A 24,508-nucleotide genomic window follows, 5' to 3' on the forward strand; every position below is an offset into this window, starting at 1 on the left:
TGAGGAGCAGCTGAGGAACTGGGGTTGTTTAGCCTGGAGAAAAGGAGGCTGAGGGGAGACCTCATCGCTCTCTACAACTACCTGAGAGGAGGTTGTAGCGAGGTGGGGGTCGGTCTCTCCTCCCAAGTAACTGGCTTTGCTACCTGTTACAAATGGGAAAAACTCTCAAAAGTATCAGAGATACTTTTATCACTGAATTCCTTTTTGTTGATGCTGTTTTATATCTTTTCTGGGAAGGTAATTTGGGTTTTAATGAATAGTATTGATTAGAATTGACTTGATTCACCTGAAAATCAGAAAGGAAAAGTGTAAATCTGGGGTGAAATTGAATAGAAGAGGATGTTTCTTGCACAGCTGCACTCTCTCTCCGGAGTTACGTTATATCACATATTGACTTAGAAATAAGATAAGGTTTTTGCCAAGTGAAATGTAATGATATTTATGGATAATATTATGAATAAAGACGTGAAGTGCATACTGACAGAAGAGCACGGTGAATTGGCAGGAAAGCGACACTGATTACCAGTTACTGATTTCACCACGATGGAAATCAAAGTCATAATGTGGATTGCAGCAGTCTGGATCTAATTTGCTTTCATGTAACTGATAACTTGACTGTACACTTAAAGAGATACTGCAAGGGTGCCCGCTTATGGCCCTGATCAACAAGAAGCAAAAAAGGCGGCTTGTGACCACTACGCACAGCTAGTGTAAGAAGTGCCCCTAGAGTGCAGGTGTGACCCAGCAGACTGTTGGTCAGCATTTAGCGTGCAGAGAGCACGCTTGCATCAGAAGTGAGATCCCTTTGGCTGCTTGCTCAAAGAATAATTCTTTGTTAGTGTCACATGAGCAAACAGGACAGTTATGACTGTTTTTTTTAATGATCTAACAAAGGAGCTTTTTCTTTTCTTCAGCTGACGCACATTTAGGAGCAGCTATTTAATTATTCAGCTGGAGCTGAGATCGGAGCCGCAAGCACATGCCATGCACTGTGCTATGATGCAGCTCCTCCCCCCACCCCTGTATGATAGAAAGCTCAGTACATTTTGCTCAGTAGAATAAAGATGACCCAAACTTATCAAAAGTTTTAACAGTTTTATTTCCAATCTTCCAACTGCTCTAATGACAAAATTCCAGCTTGCTGGTAGTTAGGATGAATGAAAAACAGCCTGGATGCTTATAAAAACAGTGAAAGCAAAACAGTCCTAGCCAGACATGTCATCTGGAGAGCTTCCAAATTTCTGTGACACTATTTCGCTACAGTGAGTAACCACAAAATCAAAGCAATTCATGGAATGTCTCTCCAGTGAAAAGTTCTCTTCGTATCTAGGCAGAAGGATTTAAAATCCACATCAAAAGGATTCACTCTGACAAAGGAAAAAGGCAGCAATGAAAAGGGAATCTTTTGGTTTTGCCTCACTGATGTATTTTTTTAGCGATCTATTTAATCAGCAAAATGTGTTCACTGGAAGGTGAAGTCTGTGTTCTCTTAGAATTCAGAACGCGTTGTCTTTTCATGCTGAATAGGGAGGGTTTAATACTGTGGGGCCTAATTCTCTGCTTGCACAAAAAGATTGGGATGAAATAATAGTTGTTGTAGGAGGGGTAGGAAGAGTTTTGGACTCCTGCTCTCAGAAATACAAATTCAGTCTGAACAGTAGGTGGCAGTGCCTTTCTGATACTAGAGGGGCTGGACCAGATGACTACTTGCACGTAAACCAAAACTCTTTCTTCTCAGCACTGACCTTTGAGAAACCTTTGGAAACGTCCTAATGCGATTTTGTTTGAATTCTGTTACAGGTGCCCATGATGAACTGCGATCCCCTTCTGCATGCCTAGTGGTTGGAAAAGTTGTTAAAGGAGGGACTGGTTTGTTTGACCTCAAGCAACCCCTCACATAGTGTTTTGGTTATAATTTAAGGATTCTGACTAAAATGTTCATCCGAAGAGATACGTATGCTCTACTGCTATGCAACAAGGGCACATACTGTGTCCCCAGTCATCTTCCCTGTGCCAGCAGGTTTGTTAATCTGGATACCTGATGAGCCTAATCTATTTAATGAGAATGTCTGCACCTATAGGAGCTATCCTTTGATCCAAAGAACCATTCGTTTACTGTTCATTAATGTAAAAAATGAAATTATTGGTTTACATGGAAAAGAATAAAATGAAGGAGACCGTCCGGGTCTCAAACAGGCCGTGCAACAGCTGTGGCAGACAGAAGTCAAAGCAGAATCTGTTCGTGCTGTCTAATTTTTGTGGGGCAGAATCCCGTCGGGGTGGGTAGTGCCAGTTGCCACGCGGTTGTTACGTGGCAAATTTCCAGGATTGGGAAGAGCATTCAGACTCAGGGGTGTAGCTGGGCAGCGCTGTGCTGAAGCTTCAACATTGCATTGAAGCGCCTGTGCTTGAGGCATATCCTCTTCTTTTCCTGTACTTGTGTGCACTGCCATGACTTTCATAAGCTTTAGAGGATGCATTTTCCTATTCTGCTACTTCATTTATTAAGAATTATGTGTCTGTGACACAGTTGTTCAAGTTCTTTATTAGCCGAAGACGGGAATTCAGTTTTCATGGTTTCTATAGGCATTTGCCAATGCCTGCTCTTACGACTTCTTTGTATGAAACAGATCTCCGCACAGTGAGAAACCTGACATTTGATAAAGATTTATTCTTTCAGTGGCAACGTGAGCTGCTGTAACAGTGACTACACAAAAGACTCCTGTTAAGAATTACCGAAACAGAGTTTTTTATCTATTTTTGCTTAAATATTCTGTATCAAAGAGGATATTTAATAAAGGACACTGCAAAGAGATATTCTGAATGCCCTATTATGTGGCTGTGTTACCAAGGGAATTTTGTCATGTGACCAACAGCCGTCGCTTTGACTGATGGCTGTTAAAAATCATGTAGCCGAGAGCTGTTAGCCACTCTTCAGAAATCAGACTTTCTTGTTTATACATTTGATTTTAATCAGAATGCAATGCACGCAAGTAGTTAAAATTCCTTGGAGTTTGCTCACTGCCGTCTAGGCAAGCTTTCTAACAGACTTCAACCCCTGATCATTCTCAGTGGTACCTCTAAGCTAGTGGAAAAGCACCAGAGCTCGCTTAGCCAGCTGAGGAGCTCCTACTTCCAGTGGAGCTGTGCTAAAGGGGATCAGATCAGATAGTGGGAGACGTTGGCTTGGGATTGTGAAAGAGCCTCTGTGGAGTATCTTCATGGACTTCATTCTGCCTCAGCCCCTTAAAACTGTGTCAAATGTACTGCAAATTGTGCTGAAGCTTAACAAATGCATTAGGCCGGTAGCTCTCCAGTTTCACTTTGCAAATCTTCGTAAAAGATTTCCTTGTGTCCTTCTGCAATCTTAGCACCTGCTGTGTATTTCTCAAAAACATGTCATTCTGCGAGCAACTGGGAAAGAATTAGTTGGATACAGTTTCGCAAATGGTTATATGGGAAAGAACAAACGTGGTAACAAAAACTTTTTGTTTTAACTTTTAATTTCAGGCTACGGTCTGTATTGTTACAGACCACTGGCTGAGAAAGGTCCCTAAGAGGTATTCGCAGTCCCGCAGTGAAGAGCATCTATGCCACATTTTCTGTCTGGAAATGCGGCATCCTTTGAGTTTGACCCAAATAACTCGTTCATCCAAGTGTTCGTATCACTTCTCTGTGAAGCTTAGGAGGTCGCTTTGATTGTGTCATGATAATGAATTGTCCTCACAGTTACGGAGCCATGAAATACAGGAAAACTTACTAGTCTTATATTTTGGCATAATGTACCCACATACAAATTCTGCATATTTGAAATGTGCATATGTGAAATTATGCTGTGCCGCAACTGAAAAGAGATCGAGTCTCCTGAGCAACTCGACGTCCTTTTCTAGGCACCGGCTTGCTTTTCTGTTGCTCTCCGAAGCTCCTGAGCCCAGTGTTGCCTGTCAGGATCCTTCTGGCAGGCTTGCTCGCTTCTTCAGTGGTGAGAAGAACTCCTGTGCGGCGGTGGGGCGGCAGTCAGCCAACATGCTTTAGGGGGGCGAAGGGGGTGGATGCTAAATGAGCAGGACAGGAAAGTCCCTATAAATATTACATAGTCTTGTTCTGAGAAAACGTACTGAAGTGACTGTCCTTTGCTTTGCACCACATTGTGTCTCCAATTGCTGTTTCTTGCTCCCTGCAGAATCGGCCGTGCAGGAAATGGTGATGAATTCAGTAGGTGGCTAGTCAGTCCTGCTCCCAGGTTATCTAACACTGATGATTCTTTAAACAGAGCCATTTGGAAAATGTGCTCTGGCTGTGGCAGGATGAGCCAACCCCCCCTTTCAGTTTTGAGTTGCCTTTAAAATCTAGGCACAGGCCAGGATCCGAAAAACTATTCTGATCTGTACTGAAAGAACTGACACTGTAGGAAAGCCCCTAACATTACAATTCAGATTTTACCTAACGTCTGCTCAGGGAAACGAAGTAGGTGGCTGTTCATGGACAAAAGTGATAGGGGAGAGAGCATGGCAGGACCTCAGGTGGGAGTCCGCGTCTCCAAGGCTGGAGAACGGTACGTATTTTGGCATATAAATGGGCTTAGTTTACACTGTGAAGGAGAGGCAGCTGAGGTAGCAATTACTCTTAATCCGTAGCGTGAGCAGGTTGGCTTGGGCATCATCTAAACTGCCCTTTCTGAGATGAGAGGAGTTTTGGTTTGCTTAAAATTCACGTGTGCAGAAAATGGACATGGTAGAAACATCCTGCTTCCTGTGGTCAGAAAACTTCTGTTTCTTTTCACGCAACATGTACCTCTATCCAGCTAGATCTGTGTTTTAAAGTTTCTTTCTTGTTGCCTTCACTGATTGCTGTCGCTGCACGGTACTTTTTGAGGAAGTGCGAGCTGCCTACCCCCAAACACGGTCTGGGAGAAGGCTGCAATAATGGATGGGGCTCTTGCTGCTTTGTAATTACGTAAAACAGACAAATGGAGTCAGTTTTGGCATAAAGGACCCCAAAGAGCTGGCAGTAGATGTGATTTCATAGAGAGGAGGAGATCATGATTGAAAGGCCAGAAGAACGGGCTAGAAAGCCCCTTTGGAGTGTGAGAATGGAGCTTTGCAAATACTTAAATAAGATGGGAATTCATAACTGGGACTTCCTTTTTCTTTTTTCTCCAAGTAAGTATCTTAGTGCTCTGTATCAGGATTTGGTGTGATTTTTTGCTGCTGAGGAAAACTCCTGGTTCTCTCTGGCGGCAGACCAAGCTCGACTACTAAGAAGTAGTGAAGAAACACGTCAGATGGCACTGAGAACTCTTCATGCTATTTTTGACTGTTTTCTGCAGGATTGCTTTGAATGCACGCTACTTACAAGTCTTCTGTCAAGTGTCTTTGACTTCATGACTTCGACAATTATAAAAAATAATGCGAAACGCATACTCAATGGTCAAACCTTGTGGTGATTTCCTCTAGTTTGTGCACATACGCTGCATTTCCATCTGTAGGCGATTCAGAAGTTGAATGCAGTGCTGGCGTTGGCCATGCTCTTAATGCTTCTTCCCTGGGAACCATCCCTTCTCTTAGCTGTCTGCTGCACTGTAGGGTGCCAAGATACCCTGCGAAACGTGGGAGGAATGAGAGAAGAAAAGGTAGCTTCCAAAATTGCTTGCTTTCTGTGTGTTTTCTCTGTTAATAATAGCAAACGATCTGTCGGGAAAGCTAAAGGTTAGAAGGGAACGGGCGGGTTAACGTATGCAGAGGTGAAAGCTGGGCGGAGAGGCTTTTTTAAAGCTGTAATAGGAAGGAACTTGGAGTTATTCAGCCAGAAAGGGAGGCAGTGATTCTTGTCTTCTGGTCGTGCGTACTTCGGCAAGCAGGGCATATATTGTGGTTTTTATCCTGCTTGTGTGGTACAAAACACCCACTGGCTGATCCAGATTTGTTACCTGTAAGATAGGGATAACAAATCTTTTCAGTACGTTGGTAACGGTGAATCGGGTTGTATTTGCACAGCACTTGGAAAGCGAGTTACATTCAAGCTTAATAAATTGTAATAGAAGGCTTGTTCTTGGCAGTAAACTTTAAAAAAAAAAAAAAAAGTCCTGTCAGGCAATGAGAATGGATACAAATAGGAATTAGTGCTTCTTTCATCTCAAAAACAAAGCTAAATATTAGAAGACAGGGAGCAGAAAAGTTTGCTTCGCCAGACCCTTGGTTCCCACGTTGTTATGCTTGTGTAGGTCAGTAACCAAGCAGTGGCAACAACGCGGCTCGAAGAGATCTTTAATCATTCGGAGCCTTTCTGGACAAGCCACTTGAAGCTTACCACGAAGCATTGAAATCTGGAAGCTACCTCATCTGTTGAGGAGTTTGGCAAGTGCAAGGGCATGTGACACCTCAGGGACACTTCACACAAGGTCAGATTGTGGTGACCGGGCCATGCTCCCGGTCCCGGCTGGCTGCAGGCGGATCAAGCCAAAGCAAAACCTTTGTCTTCTCTGGGATTAGGTCAGACAAGGGGAACTTGGGACCATCGCCCGTAAGAGTTGAGATCCAAAAAGCGTTTTGAGGGTTTCAGTGTTGAACGGAGCAGTCTTTATCTTTGGGGTGAACGTGAAGGCTGGGGTCTACAGGTGACGACTGTGACGACTGTGCGGTAGGTGAGAATGAGATCTGCTTCCCCCAGCTTGCCGCACGGTAACCCGCTAACTCGGCCAGAAGGGAACAGCGGAAACTGCGCATCTTCAGTCCCTGCTTTTCCTTGCAGTTTGTGTAGCAGACTGAGCAGCGGAGACGATGATTCACCCTGAAGACCCCCAAGTTTTGTTTTGTAGATAGGTGCATGATAATATAACTGAAAGAAAGCAAATGTGACTTCTTTCAAAGTATGGCCAGGGAAGAGGAGGTGTGAACCATGTCCTGTCGTGCCCACGAGCCTGGGGCTGAGGGCAGCCAGGTAGACCTGCTTTGGGCTCTCTGCAGTGCCCTGAGGAGCTTCAACCCCACCTCCTGAGCGCCCTAACCACCAGCCCGGGACAGGGAAACTTCAGTTTTCCTGCTCTGAAACTCCTTGCCGCTGCTGGAAGTAAGGTGCTGTTTGTAGGGATACGGGAGGGAGGAGGTCAGCTCCATTCCCAGGGGAAGGGAGGGGAAACTAGAGCTTTCTTGGAAGACCAGAGAAACCTTTCTCCTAGTGTTTGTGCTGCCTCATCCAGAAGGGCAGAGAGAAATCCTGCCTCAAAACAGGATTGCAAATCTCTCTTCAGGATTTAAGGCATTTTCCTGCCATGTGAAAGATAGGGGTTGTAAGTCCCTCAGGCAAAAGAGGGTTATGAAGCCCTGTGTTACGGATGAGCACTGTAACCCCCAGGTGGGGCAACCACGCAGGTCCTTCAGCGTTGCCTTTCTAGATCGTTTCTGATTTGCTCTGCAGTGCGGTACGGGTTTGGTGAGGCCTGAGGATGCTCTCGGTGGGAGGTGGACACCGATAGTGCAGCGCCCAAGCCTGGATGCTGAGCTGGAGGTGTACGGGGGTATAATGGGGTGCTCAGAGTGCTGTAGGGTGAGAAATCAAGGTACCTACAGAGCTCCGCTGCCTGCAGGGTCAAGGGGCAGCTAAGCAGCGGTTTTCAGGAATGTTTTCAGGAATGTTTTCAGGAATGTTTTCAGGAATGCAGGGTTGATTAAGGGAGGCATCGTTAGCGCATCCTCCGGAGGCCTGCGCCTCTGAGCTGAGCTGTTGGCCAGAGCCAGCCTGACAGCCCATTCCCGCTCCTGTTGCAGTCGGTGCCGTCGAGCCAGGATTAAGCAAGCTGCTCGTTAATGTTTTACAGTTTTCTGGCTTAGATCCCTCGAAAGAGCTGACTGTCCAAATTGCCCTGGAAAAGTTTAGGTCTGATCACGGAGCCGGAGATGACGTAGAGCTGTTCCCGTTTTCCTGGGGGCAGCGCGCTTTGGGAAGGTAAATGATCCCCCTCGGCGGGGCTGCCTGGAACCTGGTGGGGCTGCGGCTCGGTCTGTAGTAACACTGCTGCCGTTGTTTGGGTTTTGGAGCCTTGCCTGGCACTACAGAGATAATAACGAGAGATCAAGAAGTAACAGTGGAGCATTAACGCAAACTGCGATAAATACAGAGATGCATTATTAATGGGACATTAAAACTGAAACGGCAAGTTGAGCAAATCGGATGCTGACAGTACAACAGCTCTGCAGAAAAATCCCAGGGCTGTACCTTGGGAGAAAATCAGTGCTCTGTAAAACACTTCAATAGAGGGTTCTTCTGCTTTCTGTTATACCGTATTTCCTCCGCCTGGGAGCCTGGATTATTTCTGGAAGATGCAGAATTTGAGATGTGTTTTAGACCCAATAGCCTCGTGAATGTAAATAATGCTACAAACCAGGGCAGTGCCCTCAGCCTCCCGTGGGAATCAACTGCGACTTAATGGATCTTCTTTAATTCTTCTTCATTTTGGATAAAGCTACAGAACTGAATTTTTACGAGAGTGGAAAGGCAGCGGAGTCTGAATTCCCGCTCTTGCCAAGCTCAGGCTGGGCAGGAGTTTGAGGCTGGACCCAGACTGGTGCTGAGTGAGGGGCAGCAGCAGGGAGTGCCCGTTTCATCCCGTCTTTGCACAAACATCAGCGCTGGGGACAACGTTACGTAATTTTACCGTAACTGAAGCTCAGGCAGCAGCTCCCAAGCTTTGCCTCATGTTTTGGGGCCAGGCCAGGACTCTGGCCGGAGAGTGTTGCTGAAACAGCTCTTTTAAGGTGCTGATGCATCCACTCCTTCACCCACCGGGCTGCGGGTCTGCTCAGCTATCTCTGGTGCAGCCGGATCACTACGAGCTCATCTTCCTTCATCGGAGACGGAGCTAATGCCCGCGCACGTGCTCCAACTTCACAGGCCAGCAGCAGCTGGGTCACACAAAGCACGTGGTGGGAGCATGGACAGGATCTACCCCTTTCACCTTGACCCGTGGGTTCTCATTGACCCAAATCTTTGCCACTGAGTGGCTTCAAGTCTCTGTGTTCGCCCCTTGAAGCCAAGTCCTTCCCAGGCAGTGCTTTTGCAGGCTCTCAGCTTTACCCTTCACTTGCAGAGCTTTCGTAGGCATTGCTTTGGCTTGCACAAATGACTCTTGCAGCTGAAGCTCCAGCAAAGCCAGACCTAGCTGTGTCCAGCTTAACTGCTTTCCCCCCCTGCATCCCCATCCCCAGCACCCCAGTTTCCCAAGAGCCTCCCCCTTGCTTGGTGGCGATCATCCTTTCCAAAAGCCCACGATGGCGTTGCCCCTCGTCTTCCCCATGGTTAATGTTGGCTTGCCCGAGTTGCTGGTGGGGCTGGTGCTATGGGGAGGGGGAGTGTCGTGTCCCATGCTGCTGCCAGGGAGGCAGGGGATGGGCGTGGGTTGCTGCTGCCTTCCCCCTGTGCAGCGGCGGGGTGTGCCCTCTCTGCCCAAACGCCTCCCCTGCCCGGGTTGTGTGTCTCTCCATCGATACTGAAACCAGTCCCTCCCTTCCTCGGCTGAGTGGCCTGTGACCGCAGAAGGTCCCTGCTCCTTCTTGGCTGCTGACACCAGCTGCTTCTCCCTTCTGTCCGGGGAAATTCCCTTGCTTCAAATTCAAGGAGCTGAAATGAATTGGGTTTGTTGTTTGGGTTTTTTTTTCCTCTTTTCTGCCAACATCTGTCATCCCAAACTGTTTCCACTCTAAGCTATTTAAGGGAATGAGTCTCTGCTGGTTCATTTTGAGGGTGGGAGGCCGTGCCGCAGGGATCTGTGCTTCCCAGGGCCCCTCTGACTGAATTTAAGTGGCAGCTGGGACTTCGTTCCGCGCAGTCCTACTGTCGTGGTTTAACCTCGGTTGGCAACTAAGCACCACGCAGCCGCTCGCTCACTCCCCCCCCCCCGATGGGATGGGGGAGAGAATTGGAAAAGCACGTGAGAAAACTTGTGGGTTGAGATAAAAACAGTTTAATAATTGAAATAAAATGATAATAATATGATAATAGTAATAATACACAAAGCAAGTGATGCACAGTACAATTGCTCACCACCCGCCGACCGATGCCAGCCAGTCCCCGAGCAGCGGCCCCCCCGGCCAGCTTCCCCCAGTTTATGTACTGAGCATGACGTCCCGTGGTATGGAATGTCCCTTTGGCCAGTTTGGCTGTGCCCCCTCCCAGCTCCCTGTGCATCAGTCGGTAGAGCATGAAAAACTAGAAAGTCCTTGGCCAGTGTAAGCACTACCTAGCAACAACTAAAACATCGGTGCCTTATCAATTTTGTTCCCATCCTAAATCCAAAACACAGCACTGTACCAGCTACTAGGAAGGAAATTAACTCTATCCCTGCTGAAACCAGGACACCTACAAAGCCACGCGAGGCAAACGTTTTCTCCTCCTGGGATTTGTGGGTATTTTTTAAAGGAAATGTTTAAAATGGGATTGAGTTTTTCTTCCTGGAAATGCTCAGTTGTTCCAGGGAAGCAAAGCTTTCTTCACCGCAGTGAAAGGGGTATGCAGTCGGACTCCTGCGTACTGCATCGTCTATGCAAGAAGAACTGATCCTTTAAAATAAGGTTTTACAGACGAGAAAGCGGAAGGTTGACATGAGGAACACAGATGTCCTGAAGAGTTGGTTTGACTTCAGCTTTTCACCTCGCTGGGTCACCAGAAAAACCCCAGACAAACCCCAGAGCATGATACGTCAAGCCAAGAGAGAGGTGTTTTCCTGGTACAACAAAACCCGACATTCCGTTTACAGTCAACCAAAAGATTTCATCTGAGCTTCTGCTTAGGGGAGTTATGTAAGATACCCACAATTTTTGAAGTGATTTTAGATGTGAAAAGAATAAAATAAACCAGCCAGTTTTCAACATTTGCAGTTCTCTCTGATTTTTTGTCCTAAAATTATTTTCTAAATCCTGCTTAAATTAGTGGGGGAGCCTTGTGGATAAGAGGGGGTTTATTCACTGCCTGAAAAACCATTTGAAAAAAGTCGACCTACAATTATATAAGGAAAACTTGTGATGGGTGTACACTCCTAGGGCTTAAGTCGCTTTGAAAAATACAACTTGCCTTTCTCGAGACTGTGAGTCCCTCCTGGCGAATTGATGCAAAACATCTTTGTCAGGATCAATCAGAAATCCCGTGCGAGAGCCAAACACCCACCCAAGGCACCCGCCTCTTGCTAATGCCTCATTTGAACCATCGCCTCCGTATTTACTTGGGGGCCACCTCGGGTAAGTGAGGGTTTAGGGAACATGGAGACGTGAAAAGTGCTCCCGGCGTGTCTTTTCCTTCCTAGAGTCGGAAGCATCATCTGAGAGTCGCCCCATCCTACGTGCACCTGACAAACGCAAAGCATCAGCTCTATGGCATGTCTCTGGTTTCCTAGCAAAACCTCGTGTGGCTTAAAAAAAGAGTTGTCAGACGTGGTATGGTTGAAACTGGTATGAATTTAGAGGGGTATCTGTCAAAGAGTGTATTTACAGCGGCTGTTTGGGACAACAGGCTGAGAAATCCTGGATAAACACAGCGAGTTAAGCAGTACCAAGGGGAGAGAGGGAAGGGGAGAGGACCAGTAAAGCTCTGTCATGCCCATTAAGGCCAAGCCTGCTGGTTTTAATATCCTTAAGGTGGGGTGAAGGTTACTGCGTCACTACCAAGCTTTTTCCACTATGTCAGAAACACACATCGGCAGTTGACCCTGATGTGCACTGGGGAAGAAAATGACTTCTTAACTATGCATCTTTGCAGTGGTGCAGCTACTTGCCAGCCAACCTGTAATTAATTACCTCGGTGCATGACCCAAAATGCAACACAGTCTGCAGCATTCAGCTGTGCTCCACCGCACAGGGGGCAATGCAGTGGGGAGCTTTAAGCCCTCATGGGAGTTCTCGTGCTATGATTTGCGTTGTCTTTTTTTCTGCCTCAGTAGCAGAAATGTCACTGTTTTTCTTGCTATTTTTGCCACCGTTATTTAGTGGCTGCTTCTGGTTAGCTGAAGACCTGGCTACGTCAGTGCCGTAGCCTCAGGTCAGGGCAGAGCATCTCAGCCTTCGCTTCCATAGAATGGTTTGGGTTGGAAGGGACCTCTAAAGGTCATCTAGTCCAACCCCCTTGCCGTGGGCAGGGACATCTTCAACTAGATCAGGTTGCTCAGAGCCCCGTCCAACCTGACCTGGAATGTTTCCAGGGATGGGGCATCCACCACCTCTCTGGGCAACCTGGGCCTCTCTGGTCTTGTTACAGGTTGATTTAATGCAATGAAGCTGGAGCAACTCAAAGCTTCCACTAAGCAAAACGGAAAAGCTGCGTGGTTAAAGCAAATGTTTTTAATGCTCACAAGATCTGGGCTCTGTTCCCAGCTCAAATGCAGATGTCTCATGGTCTCAGACAAATCACATCACGCCTCCATGCATGGGGGGGCCTCACTGGTGATGCAGTTGATACTTCTTTAATACAAGCACTTCGCAGCACCCTGTGAGATCTGCCAGCAGAAGCCACTGCTCCTAAATAAAGGCTCATAAACCCATTTCCTGACTGCTGTCCATATCTGCTTCAATTCTGATCTCCTCAAAGACATGCAATGCTATTTTTCTTAACTCTGAAAGCCCCGTGCAGAGCTTCCTGGCACTTTTGAGTCAGCCCTTGTTTCAGCACCCTGCAAACCCCAGTCATCTTTTTTTTTATGCTCAGCGTGGCAAGAAAAGAATTATGCTTAGGAAGCAGCCTGTCCAAACTGTACTTGTTATATTGTCCTATTAAAGACAGAAGAGACCATGAACATTTCTGTTTTCATCATGCACGAATCCTTCTGGTCCAAGGAAGAGAAAACATATCCTAGCAGATATATCCTAGCTATATATCCTAGCTCTTTAGCCCGCTGTAAGCACAGCCTGTGCTTTTAGCATAAGGGTTCCCAGTCCACTTTCCTACCTCCTGTCTACAGGGAATCATCAAAAACCATCCAGACCCCAAGACAATGGATCCAAGGAGGACCCAGAGCTTGGGGTCCTCCTGCCTCTTTCCTGCTTGCATTTTCCATTCAATTTTGGGTCAGCTCAGAAAGCCTCCAGGGTGCGTGATGCTATTTCTGCAAACCTTGGGAGCGTGGCGGAGGACTCGGGCATTTCCTTGGCACTGCATCCGTTAGTATCCTGCAGACTGCAATCATCTTCTGCTCTGCTCTGACGAGAAAAAACGTGTTTGGGAAGCAAGCAGTCCATCCGAATGCAGTTTCCAGCTGCCAGATAATCCCCTGCCGGGAGAGAGAGGTGTGATGAGGCACTGAAGAGGTTTAACTCAATTCCCAGACATCAATTACACTTGGTCTCATTAGTGTTTTACAGGCAATTACTCCTCACACTAAACCTTTCAAAAGGCAAAATACCCAGGAAGCAACCAAGCCCCGGAGGGAGAGGACCAGGGGAATATTTTTAGGTTTCACCAGGCACTAGCTTAGATTTCTCGCAGACACACCAGCCCTATCTATATCATCGCTTCATCACTTAAAGCTTGACTTAGCGTCGCCTTGCAAGACGCTGGCTTAGATGACTTCTCTATTTTTTCTCAGCTTTAGCTGATGACTCCTGTACGGTGCGGAAAGCCCCAGAGCAGAAAGGGCCTACTTCCAGAACCAAACCGCATGGCAGGGGCACTTATTTTGGGGTTGTTTATAGGACTTGGGTGATGACTAGGAGCCAGGCTGCTGCATACAGCTGACGCTTTCCTGGGTGTGCTCTGATGCAGACCATGAGCACAGGGACAGGGTAAACATGTCCCCAGGAACAAGGTTTCCCTGTATGAACCTGGGAGATCCCTGAGATAGATCCCACATGCTCTGCTAGATCACTGCCAGCAAATTCATCCCCCTCCCCATCGATCCGTAGGGCACGGTCTTCCCTAACCCAGGGCTTTTTTTTCCTCCCCTGTGACCTTTGCAGGGTTTTTGTTCCTGCTCTCACACCAGCTCAGGAGCCTCTCGCTGTTAGGAGAAGCAGCGGCGTCCTCCGAGTCCAGGCATTTTCTGATGAATAGGACCAACCGCTACCACAAGCCCAAACCGTCTTGAGGCTTTTGCACATGGTTTAATGAAAGGGTTTTCAAGGTTTTTCAGCCAGACACACACCGAGCCTGGTGGCATTGCCTCCTGCGTGGGCACGCAAGTGTCGAGTCGCATTTGAAACGCAACGGGGATCAAAGCGTGTTTGCTGGCCAGCTGTTCGACGTTCTGCAGGTGCTAAAACCTCCCCATTCACCTTCTCATTTCCTTCTCCGCTGGGGTATTTTGGGGAGTGGTGTCCAGCCGATGATTTGCTGAGATGGTGGCACACGTTGAGAATGGGTAATTGTGGGCAGCCCCAGTACCGCTCCTCATCCTCCATCTGAGGGGCTTGGGGGTGGTTGCGTACTGCAGATGTGAAGATTGATGGCTGGAGGTCATCCAAGATTTTGGGGGGTTTGGGGTTTTCTATCAGGAATATGCTATGCTCAGGTGTGAACCAGTGTGTATTTCCAGCACCTCTTTGATTACCCTGGGGAGAGTCTGGATACAGATGTGAGCTGTGTGGCTTTACCCACCAACGGAGCAATTCCACAAGCCTCCATGCGGCGGAGGCAGCCCTGTGAAATCACAGCTAGCCCCAAAGGTCTGGATGGCGAAGGAATTGAAATTTTCTAAATGTGCGCAGGGTCTGCGTTTGATTTTCCAGCTGTGACAGTTTCCCTCTCTTAAAAAGCCACAGTAGCGATAACTGTCACGGTTTATGTCATGTGGTGATGGGTAGTTTCTCTCAGAGGTCTGATTCCTTGAAAATGTTTTTCTTTTTGAAAGAGGAAGTTTCTTACTGTGATGGTTACCGTTAAGGACTTCAACATATGAACTCAGATCATTAAAGGCAGAAAACAAAGTAAACTCCAAATGTGTTACTTTTAAGAAATCGTATGGTGTCGGGCAGCCTCAGATTATGAATATCTGGGATCACTAATACTAAAAATAAGGAAACACTATATTTATTTAGTAGTAAAGAGCTTGGAAGCTGGAAAAAGACACAGGTGAATGAATGGAAGGAATGAATTAATAATTTGGGTTTCAGTGGGTTTCTTTTCAACGGAAAGATGGAAATCTATTCCTGAGTTACCATAGGCCTTCAAAAAAAAAAAAAAAAAAAAAAATCAAACCATCAAGCCGCGTTGTAGCCAGGGGTATATCAGAGCTAGACCGTGTCCTAGGCCACTTTCCTGACCACCAACCTCCTGCTGACAGTTTTGACCAAGACGTTCTGCTACCCGTTGCCTTCCCAAGCCACCCCTGTCCTGTCCACCGCTCTTACGGGCTTCTGGCTCGGTGGGAGCTGCCAGGACGGTGCCTTTCCCAGGTATGGCTTTTTTTTTTCCTGCTTGGAAAATCTACTGGCACATACTTGAACGGCAAATGCTGGCGCAGCCCCAAGACTCGAGCTCTGGGGTACACCACTGGGGGGGAGAAGGTCAATGTCCACCCTCTCCACCCTCCCCTTCACTTGCTGGGTGGGCACTGGGTCCGCCCGGCTCTCAGAGGTGGCCAGGCCTTTGCACCCCAGTGCAAGGTGAGAGAGTAAATAATTGCTGGAACAAAATGCCAGACCCTGAGGTGAGGTTTTACTGTCTGGGAAAAATCAATACATGGGATTTAATATCAGAGGCATGGTGGTCAGCACAGCTCTGTCATTGTTCTGCACAGCATTGGCCAGAGAGGGGAGAGCAAGGGCTGGAGGACCCCAACGGAGATGTCCTGAATTCCCAGTGTCCCTCATCCCTGGTACCTCTGTGCCTTCTTCAGTCTCCACCTTTAAACATTTCTGGCCACATCCCCATCCTTCCCACCACCTCTTGGCACATTACCTGTGACCCAGGCATCACCCCCAATGGTGCCTGTCTCCTTTTTTTGGGCTGCAAGTCAACACGTGCTGAGGGTAGCGCAGATGTGCAGCTGATTCACCCGCTGCTGATTTAGCCCTAGCTGCTTTTCATGAATTAAACCCCCCAAAACCCAAGTCTTTCCACCCCTTTGTCAGAGCTGGTTGAAATGACCTCCTATATCTAAAACACACCGGGGCTGGGAGCTCACAGAAGCTGTTTTTGAAGACGAAACCAAGCTTTTTAAAAAAAAAAAAAACCAAGAAGTGATGAGGATTTGATACTGGCTTAATGCAGGGCTTAAATGTCACCACTAAGTTAGTGCACACCATGGGTGGTGCTCAGCAGGGAGGAGAAAAGAGAAGATGGAGCAGAGGAAAGTGCCTTTAGAAAGGGCTGTCTGCTCCCACTGTCCCGCTGCCAGGCTGGATACCGACACAAGTAGCTGCGTTAACTTTTTAATCCATATAATACATATAATAGTTATTTTTATATATATTAATATATATGTTATTCAATAATACTCTTTCAGGTATGCTTCAGGCAGGATTTCACACTGCTAAACCCCGCTGTGACGAGCAGGGGTGTGATCAGAGCCAGCCCAAACCCATCACCTTGCTTTGCAAGCAGCGTGTGCCCGACAGAGCAGATCAAAGGGTAGGAGGGAACAACGAGAGTCGCTTTTTCTCCTCCTCTCTGTGGGTACATGTGTGCAGGACGGCAGGGCCCCAGTGTCCCCCGTGCCCCCACAATGGCCGTGGGACATCCCCATGCACAGCAGGCTGTCTCGGAGAGGGGCTCTGCAATCTTAAATAAAATCTACTCCTTCGGCTCATGAAATGGGGACGCTGTGACTAGCTGACGTATAATTACATATTGTATGTAAAGCTGACAACAAATTACAGATGAGCAGGCAGAATTTGGAGCTCTTCTCACTTCTCAGAAGCAATGCCTAGTTGCAGGGAGCTAGGACTTTGCTTTCCCTTCCTGTTCCAACTTGTTTACTCGCTCTCCATCACGCTGTGCTCCCGTTTTTCTCCGGGTTGCAGGTAGGAGTGATGGGGCGCAGCTGGGGACGTCCCCGGTGACAGTTCATGGTCAGCTTCTGGCGGGTGCCAGCCCTGAAACGTCAGGCAGTTTGCATGTAGCTGTGACTCTCAGTTCTCAGGCTTAGGAATACAGTGAGGATAATTACGTGCTATTTGTATTGCACCATGGTATTTTTAAAAGCCCTACCTCTAAGCTGAGATACAAACCCTTCTTCCTTACGGCTATTAGAAAAGAGACACACACTGCTTTCTCATGGATCCTTCCTTTTTTAAAAATTAATTAATTTTAAATTTGTGATGTGGTCGCTTTTTGTTAGCAAAAGCATAACAGGCTATCTCCAAACCACTGTCTTGAATGTATGTGTGTGTATATATATATGTAACAATGTATATGTATGGCAATATATATATATTTTTAATGTACCACTTCAACTTTTCATGAAAGATTTAGATGCAAATAATATTCCTGATGAGCAAATCAGAATAGTTGGACCCACTGATCCAGCTTTAAACAAACTGTGCAGCTGTGAGCATGCATACAATTATGCATATAAATACAAATAAATAGGAATGAGTCCACCCAGTAATGAAGAAGTTAATTGCAGTGATCTCTTTGCAGAGCAAGAATGACTAACTATTTGTGCAAATAATGTCCTTGAAATTTGCCTGAACACCTGCAAGTGCAATTCCTTTGACACTGTGTGCCCTGAGACGGTTATATTCATGGTGCCTTTGCAAAGCCATGAATGAGCAGTTGCGAAGCACCGAGACTGATGTCCCCACAGCACTGCACATGTGGTTGTCTTTACAGCCAACTTGAAAAACAGGCAGAGCAGGGATTTCCTTGGAGAAACTACTGCTGTGGCTTTTCCAGCTCTTCTAAGGGTGGAAAACCAGAGCCTTGAGTTGGAAAAGACACATCCCAGTGATGGAAAGCTATGAGAAATGCGATTTATGAAGAGATTTGAATGTTGCAGCTGGGAAGTTTGGCTGGGGGTGGAGAACAAGCTGATCCAACCACCGACAGCAGAGAGATAAAAATCACACAGAAGTACTTTTTCCTGAACACTTATTTGGCTGAGAATTCAAAACCACCACAGTTCTGGGTTAAAGAAATTAATTATTGACTATTTATTAGGAAAGACTCATTCTCCAGTCCAACTGCTTTCAGTGGAGAAACATACACCTGAAAAATCATGCAAAGTTTGACCTGGGAAATTCTGGCTTACCCGCCAAATCCAGCTTTGATGTGAAATGCTCAGCCAGAGAGGGATGGGTGCACCACGGGGGCAACCTCTCCCTTCCCCTGCAGCCACTCACCTCCCTGTTCACTCACCCTCTGGCCCAGGTGCCAGATGAATGAATTCCCAAATTCCCATTCCTTTTCTGCCCAGATTTTTTTTTAAATAGCCGCCGAGCATGTGGGACTTGATCCTTGCCCTTTGAGCATCCTCCAACCCGGCGGCAGCGCTGCGGCTCTCACCCAGGCAGTCCATGCTCCGCCCTCAGAGGACATTGGCAGGAAACAGCTTTAACCACATAAAAGGAAGCGATTTCACACCCAGCAGTCATTAAACCATATCTCTCCTTGCCACGAGATATGTTAGCGATGAAAAGTCTAAAGGGGTTTAAGAAGAGATTAGGCCTGTTCACAGAGGAGAGGGTCCTCGGCAGCTCTGGGGCACGCTGGCCTATTTACAGCCTCCGCTTCAGGAAATCCTCAAATTTCTTATAGCCAAGATCTGAGAAAGAAAAACTGGGAAAGGATCACCCTCTACCTGCCCTGTTTTTTTAATGATGCTGTTGGAGAGTGATAGTGGGCTCTGGACATTTTTGTCCTGACCCAGCATAGCTGCTTTTATGGGATTGTCAGATCAAACCCCTGGGCCTCAGCCCGCCTGATATACGGCTATTTGAACCCATGGCTATGAGATATCAGGCTGATTTTATGGTGGTGTTTCACAACTGCTTGATACTGGCATGGTTAACCGATTCAGGGCAATACCGACTTGCCCAATCCAACAAGGATTTCCAGTGCTGCCAGGGAGCTGCTCCTGCTGTACCCACCCAAAGCAAAAGCAGTCCCTGCCCCTTGCCCCACACAAAAACCCAAAACCTTTCAAGTCCAGAGGTTGTTTCAATATTTCTTTTTTTTTTTTTTTTTTAGTACTTTGGCTGACATTGCGGGCAGTGTTGAAATGCAAGGAACCGTATCCTTGCTCAGCGGTTTTCCTTCCCAAACAGCTACAGCCACCTCTTGCTCTGGAGGAAGGTGAGTTTGCAGCAGGATGTCTCCATGCTGCAATGCACTGCCTTGGTCTCACCTTCTGACTCGGGGGCATGCGACCATGTTATGGACCCTGTAGCCAGCAATGAGGTTTTCCTGGTTTTCTGAGCCTTCCCCTTGATGCCCATCATGTTTTTGCAGTACCCCAGGGTTCAGCACAGCCTGTTATTTGGACAAGACCTCCTTGTCCAAACCACTGGGCTGGGAGACGTGCTGCAAGAGCCCCAGAGTTTCTGCCCAGTGGTCCTCGCAGCTTCTCCTCCCTATCACCTTCATCTCCTTCCTGGCAGGTTTACCTCTAGCCAGTTGCCCTTGTGTCAGAAATGCCATTGCTGTAGTCAGTCCTGGCTTGAGGCAGGAGGTGGGACAGACGACGTCTCTCAGTCCTTCAGCCTGATCATCTATGATTCTTCCCATTTAGGTTTCATGGTCCATGGACTGGGTTATCACTGGCAGCGGAGCGGTGAATTTAGAGTGAGCGCTATCTGATGGTCCTCCCTGCCTCTGGATCCAACAGCATCCCAGTGCAGTTCTGGGGAGGAGCTGCAGAAGCAGGTGATTCTGGAAGCACTTTCCTCTACGTCATGTTTTAGGATCATGAGGGTGCTTTCGCCTTCAGGTCCAACCTTTGCCAACTGTACCATCAGGTTGTTGGCAATAAATGTGTACAATGCAGGGTGGTTCTTGCTTCAACAACTGTCCTGGTGGAGCAAAGCTCAGGCCTGAAGCAGGCCGGTTGGGTGTAGGCTGTCCAGAGGGCTACAGGCTAACGCTAAGGTTGCTGACTCCGTCATAGCTAGCAACACCTCTAGCATGAAACAAGTAGACCAAACCTAACCAGGCTTGAGGCTAAGGCAGCGTGGTCGCAAGAGCTCTTTTCAAATTCAGCTAATTTCAGCCCCAGCATATATGCATGCTCCACCAGAGCTGGGCATACCAAAAACATAAATTTAGGTCCAAGAGACCATCTGATGTCTGGCCATAAAAAATGATGAATTGATGACTCAATGAATTATTTTGCTCTTTCACCATATCTAGATTGTGAGCTACATTAGCTAAACCAGCCGGTGCAAGTTTTTGAAATTGATTTTAAACTGACCTAATTAAAGCAGTAAGAGCCCATAATGGAGATGTACTTAACCCAATTTAACCCTTCCTTAAATCAATTACACTAGAATTTAGTAATTTGCAGGAAGAAGCTAAACCAATTTAAGAAAGAGTTAAGACAGGTTAAGTACCCTTGTAGTGCAGGTGTGCATTACTTTAGACTAATTAAACTCTATCTAGTGCACGTTGTAATGTAGCCAGACCACAGCCAATGTCACCCAATAATACACGCTTAATCGATTCATGAGCTCCAGCTATTAAGGCCAGAAGTGCCAATGACTGCCAAGCCATCAGCAACCATGACATCTCATTTTGTTCCACCTACACTGCACCCACTACTTCATGTTCAAGTAAATTGGTCACGCTGAACTCATCTTCTATAGGAACTTGAGGGTTTTCTGCCCTAGCTTGTGATTTGATATTCTCCCATCCCATGTGGACACCACACGTGGCCTCCAGTTGACTGATCTAACATGAATGCCCCATCCTGAGGACGTGACGGCATGTGACAGATGTATGACAAGGCACACAGTGTGAGAGAAGCCACTGGGCCCCGGGGAAGAGGGCAGCAGAAAGCCATAGGCTGGATAGTTTATTAAAACACCCCTTTCAGACAGCATCTGTCTCAATCTGAAGACCTCAGAAGAACGGGGAACACATTGGTGCAAACTACCCATAGCTACAGCTGCAAATGTCATCTGAGCTTCCCATCTGATTTAGTCCAGCTTCAGCGCACATTTACCAGCTCTTCTGCTGCCTTTTCTTTATGAGGGTTTTGCTTTTTTCTCCTCCCCATGAAGGTATGTCAGCTTTTTTACCATTACAAGCAATGCTGCCATCCCTGACTAGTAATTGCTGTTGTTAATTGATAAAGACAAAATTATCTGTATGTGGCAATGAGTGGGCTGGATGGGTGAGTGCTCTCCAAACCGCTAAGACTTCATTAATTAGGGGTTGAGTACATTTTCTGAGGGATGGATCTGAGTTTTGGAAGATCAAGTTGAAGGGGTGGGGAAATCCTTGCAGTGTCACTCCACCCCTCCGAAAATGGCAGCTCCATCACTCATTGCCTCCTGGTTCCTTTGACGGACTGAATTCTCCTCCAACTGGTCCATAAAGGCACCACCTCCAGTCCCCTCCTCAGCCAAGTATCATCTCTCTCTTCCAGAAAACACAAAGAGAAACAGAAAACCAAGTGAGAAGAAGTGGTGAAGCCAGCAAGGATTTGCTAGGAGGCCAGGTACGTGGAGATAAAGGCCCAGGCGAAACAGAAGCAGGCAATGAGGGAGGAGGAGAGGGGAGCAGGCACTGGGGCACTCAAAACCAACACCAGACATGTATCTGCTGCTCGTCTCAGTAGGAAAGCACCTGGGCAGGTAACCGTGGCCAGCAGAAGCCTGCAGACCATGCTCATGGCGATTAATCAGTGGCACATCAGGTAGAGCATCGCCAGGTGCAGAAGGGAACCCTCATCCTTGTGAATGGGATAGAAACCAGGTGGGAAGAAGTCAATTTGGGAGACTGTTAAGGGACGAGAAGTGTCAGCAGTGCCTTTTACAAACTGTGGCACTGCTAGGGAGATGAGGATAAGCATTGGTCTGCTCTGCTGTCAGAAGCAGTGCCAGGGCACCACACAGTCAAATGAGGTCCTGGTACAGAGAAAACAGGTTCTGGTGGAGTGTTGTTCTTGTTTGTGAACAAAGTGAACTGGGGACGAGGAGATGACAGCGAGTCACTCTGCTACTGTGATAGTCCCAGAAACGCAGCCTGGGGAAGGGGGATTTAAGGAGCAAGGCTGTCGCTGTAAGACTGGTTGCTCAATGCACCTGGTCTACAGCCAAAGCACGGAAGGAGAAAGTAAACTACTTTCTGCCTGACCTACATTCTGCATCTGTTGTACGGCAGGACAAATAAAGCAGGCTGAAGGCCAACAGAAGGCACGTCCAGAAAGCTACTGGAACTGGGGCCAGACTTGCACGGTCGTCTGTGCAGAGCTGAGCTGGTCGCACTGTGCAGGCTGGGAAGCAGCGTGATTAACGCAGAAGATGCAAACATGGCAGTAAAACCAGAGGGATGCTGCCAAGCAGTGATGAGGAAGAAAAGAGAATCAGGAAGGTGAGATTTCTTGTCTCAGTTGTACACTGAAATCTCCACATGCATTCTTCCAGTGCTGCCAGAGACTTAAAAAGTGGCTGTTATGTAAGCCAAAAATTAAACATCAGAGAACTGCATGTGCTCTACCTGGCAGGTCTGAACAAAGTGAACTCCTTCCTTAATGATAAAGATAAGGTTGATTCTTGAATTATTTTTACTATTATTTTCATAGAAACCACAATAACTATTGGGGGGACCAAAAAAGCCAACTGCATTTCACAAGGAGCCCCACTGCCCCTAGGGATGCAACATCTCACATGCCCACAAAATGGGGAATAGAGAAGGATCTGGCCAGCTGTACTTAGAGCTTCAGGTAAAAGCAAGTGTAAAACAATGAAATGATCATTGGTATTAGATGTCAACCTGGCCTCACAGCTACGTCTTGTGGTTGCAAATATTTTTGGCAGTGTTATGGCAAATAGACAGCCAGAGGAGCAAGACACTGGTTCTATTGCAATAGACAAGCTACTCCCTGAGAACTCAGATTAATTTTTATACCTCTGCTTGCTGCTGCTGCTGCTGAAGAAAAGCTGCAAATAGGTGACTCACAGCCACACTCACGCGTGAGCCATCTGAAACACCACATTTTTTCATCTCCAGTTCTGCAGATCTCTGTTACTATCCATCAGAGGCTGTAATGCCTAATTAAATGAGCTTTTTTTTCCATTTTCTTTCCCACTCTAGTCTTTTAATACTGTTCAACCTTGCTTAAGGCAAGGTCTCTGCATCTGCTTGCCTGACGTTGTTTATCTGAAATTTGATGCCGGTTTCCCTCGAGGTTCATCTGACCCAACCTCCAGGCCTCCCAGGGCAATGTGGATATTTGAGCCAGACGCTCTGGCCTTCCTCTTGCAGCAGCCAAGAGAAACAGGCATGTTTAAGGTAGGATGCATGTTTAGGTAGCAAGGTCTGCAGTGGGGTGAGGAGACCCCACGCTGTAAGTAGGAGCCCCACAATCATCCGTGGCTCCATCAAACATCTCCTAAAATCAGAGGGGACATTTGCAATGAGTTTTATAAGGGCTTTTCATTACAGGCTATGGTAGAAACATTTGTCAACATAACCACAGCACGTGCAGTTACCGCTGGGAGAAGATGCTCCAACGAATGCTCTGGGAGAGTCATCCCACCAATCTTTCACGCAAAATAAAAAAGTCACAGAAAATACTTTTTCACTACCAAAGCTTAAAGACTGAGCCTGGCCCCTATGGCCACAGTGGTGGTGAATGTCCTTTATGCTTCTTGTTCGTTATCTAACAGAAAATGAGGATAACTCACAAATGCTGCATTTCCTCTGAAGCCACTTGCTTCAGAGGATGCTTCCTTGCGCTTGTTAATGCATTGCTTTCTAATGCTTTTAAACTAGTAAACTTCAAAGCAGTAAGTATTTAATAGTGATATAAGTGCATTTCCATTTGGGGAGGGAAATAAACTATAATGATGTGAGAATGTTTATACTAAAATATTTGTGGCTTTTCCTAACAGGATGCCTCTATGAAAAAAACCCCCAAGCAAACAGAAAAGTTCATACCCCTAATTAAAGCAGTTATAATCTTTATAAGAGATTACAACACCAAAGGCCAGACTGACATCGCCAAAGTCCTACTGACAAAGCTTGCTGCCTGTTGCCTTGCTTTCAGTGGTGCCATAAAACCTCCTGACAAGTGAGTTGGAACCACTTTCAGAGGAAGAACTGCAGTGTCATTCAGCTGCTCCGGCGCCTGTTGCGTTGCGGTATTGGCACCACCACTGCAGTGATGCTGCCATGCCTTAGCTCTGCGGCATTGGCTGCTCTGCTTGAATTTTTGAATGCTGCCCCAGCCCTAAAAAGGGAATTATTTGTAAAAACTAACTTTAGGGATAAGAAAGGGCTCACTGGTCTCTAATCAGAGGAGGGAGAAAAGTCTGTAAAGGGGCATTCAAGCAACCAGTGTCTCTTCCACCTTAATATTTCCCATAGGTTTTGGAAAGACCTCTCTTCCTGCTAGCATTCCCAGCGCACGGATTCATGGCCAGTTAAAGTC

At 47.0% G+C, this 24,508-nt stretch overlaps 1 protein-coding gene across 1 annotated transcript in view; it reads left to right on the forward strand.

Annotated features, from left to right (window-relative positions):
• Nucleotides 1–2,801, forward strand: part of POLR1A (polymerase (RNA) I polypeptide A, 194kDa) — a 37,989-nt gene extending 35,188 nt beyond the window's left edge. Inside the window, exon 34 of the mRNA XM_009331908.1 lies at nt 1,801–2,801. Within this exon, the coding sequence (XP_009330183.1) occupies nt 1,801–1,901 (101 nt within the window). The 3' untranslated portion in view covers nt 1,902–2,801. The remainder of the gene's footprint in view (nt 1–1,800) is intronic.
• The last annotated feature ends 21,707 nt before the right edge of the window (nt 2,802–24,508 follow it).

This window comes from Pygoscelis adeliae, unplaced genomic scaffold (assembly GCF_000699105.1).
Source record: "Pygoscelis adeliae isolate BGI_AS28 unplaced genomic scaffold, ASM69910v1 Scaffold209, whole genome shotgun sequence".
Lineage (NCBI taxonomy): Eukaryota > Metazoa > Chordata > Aves > Sphenisciformes > Spheniscidae > Pygoscelis > Pygoscelis adeliae.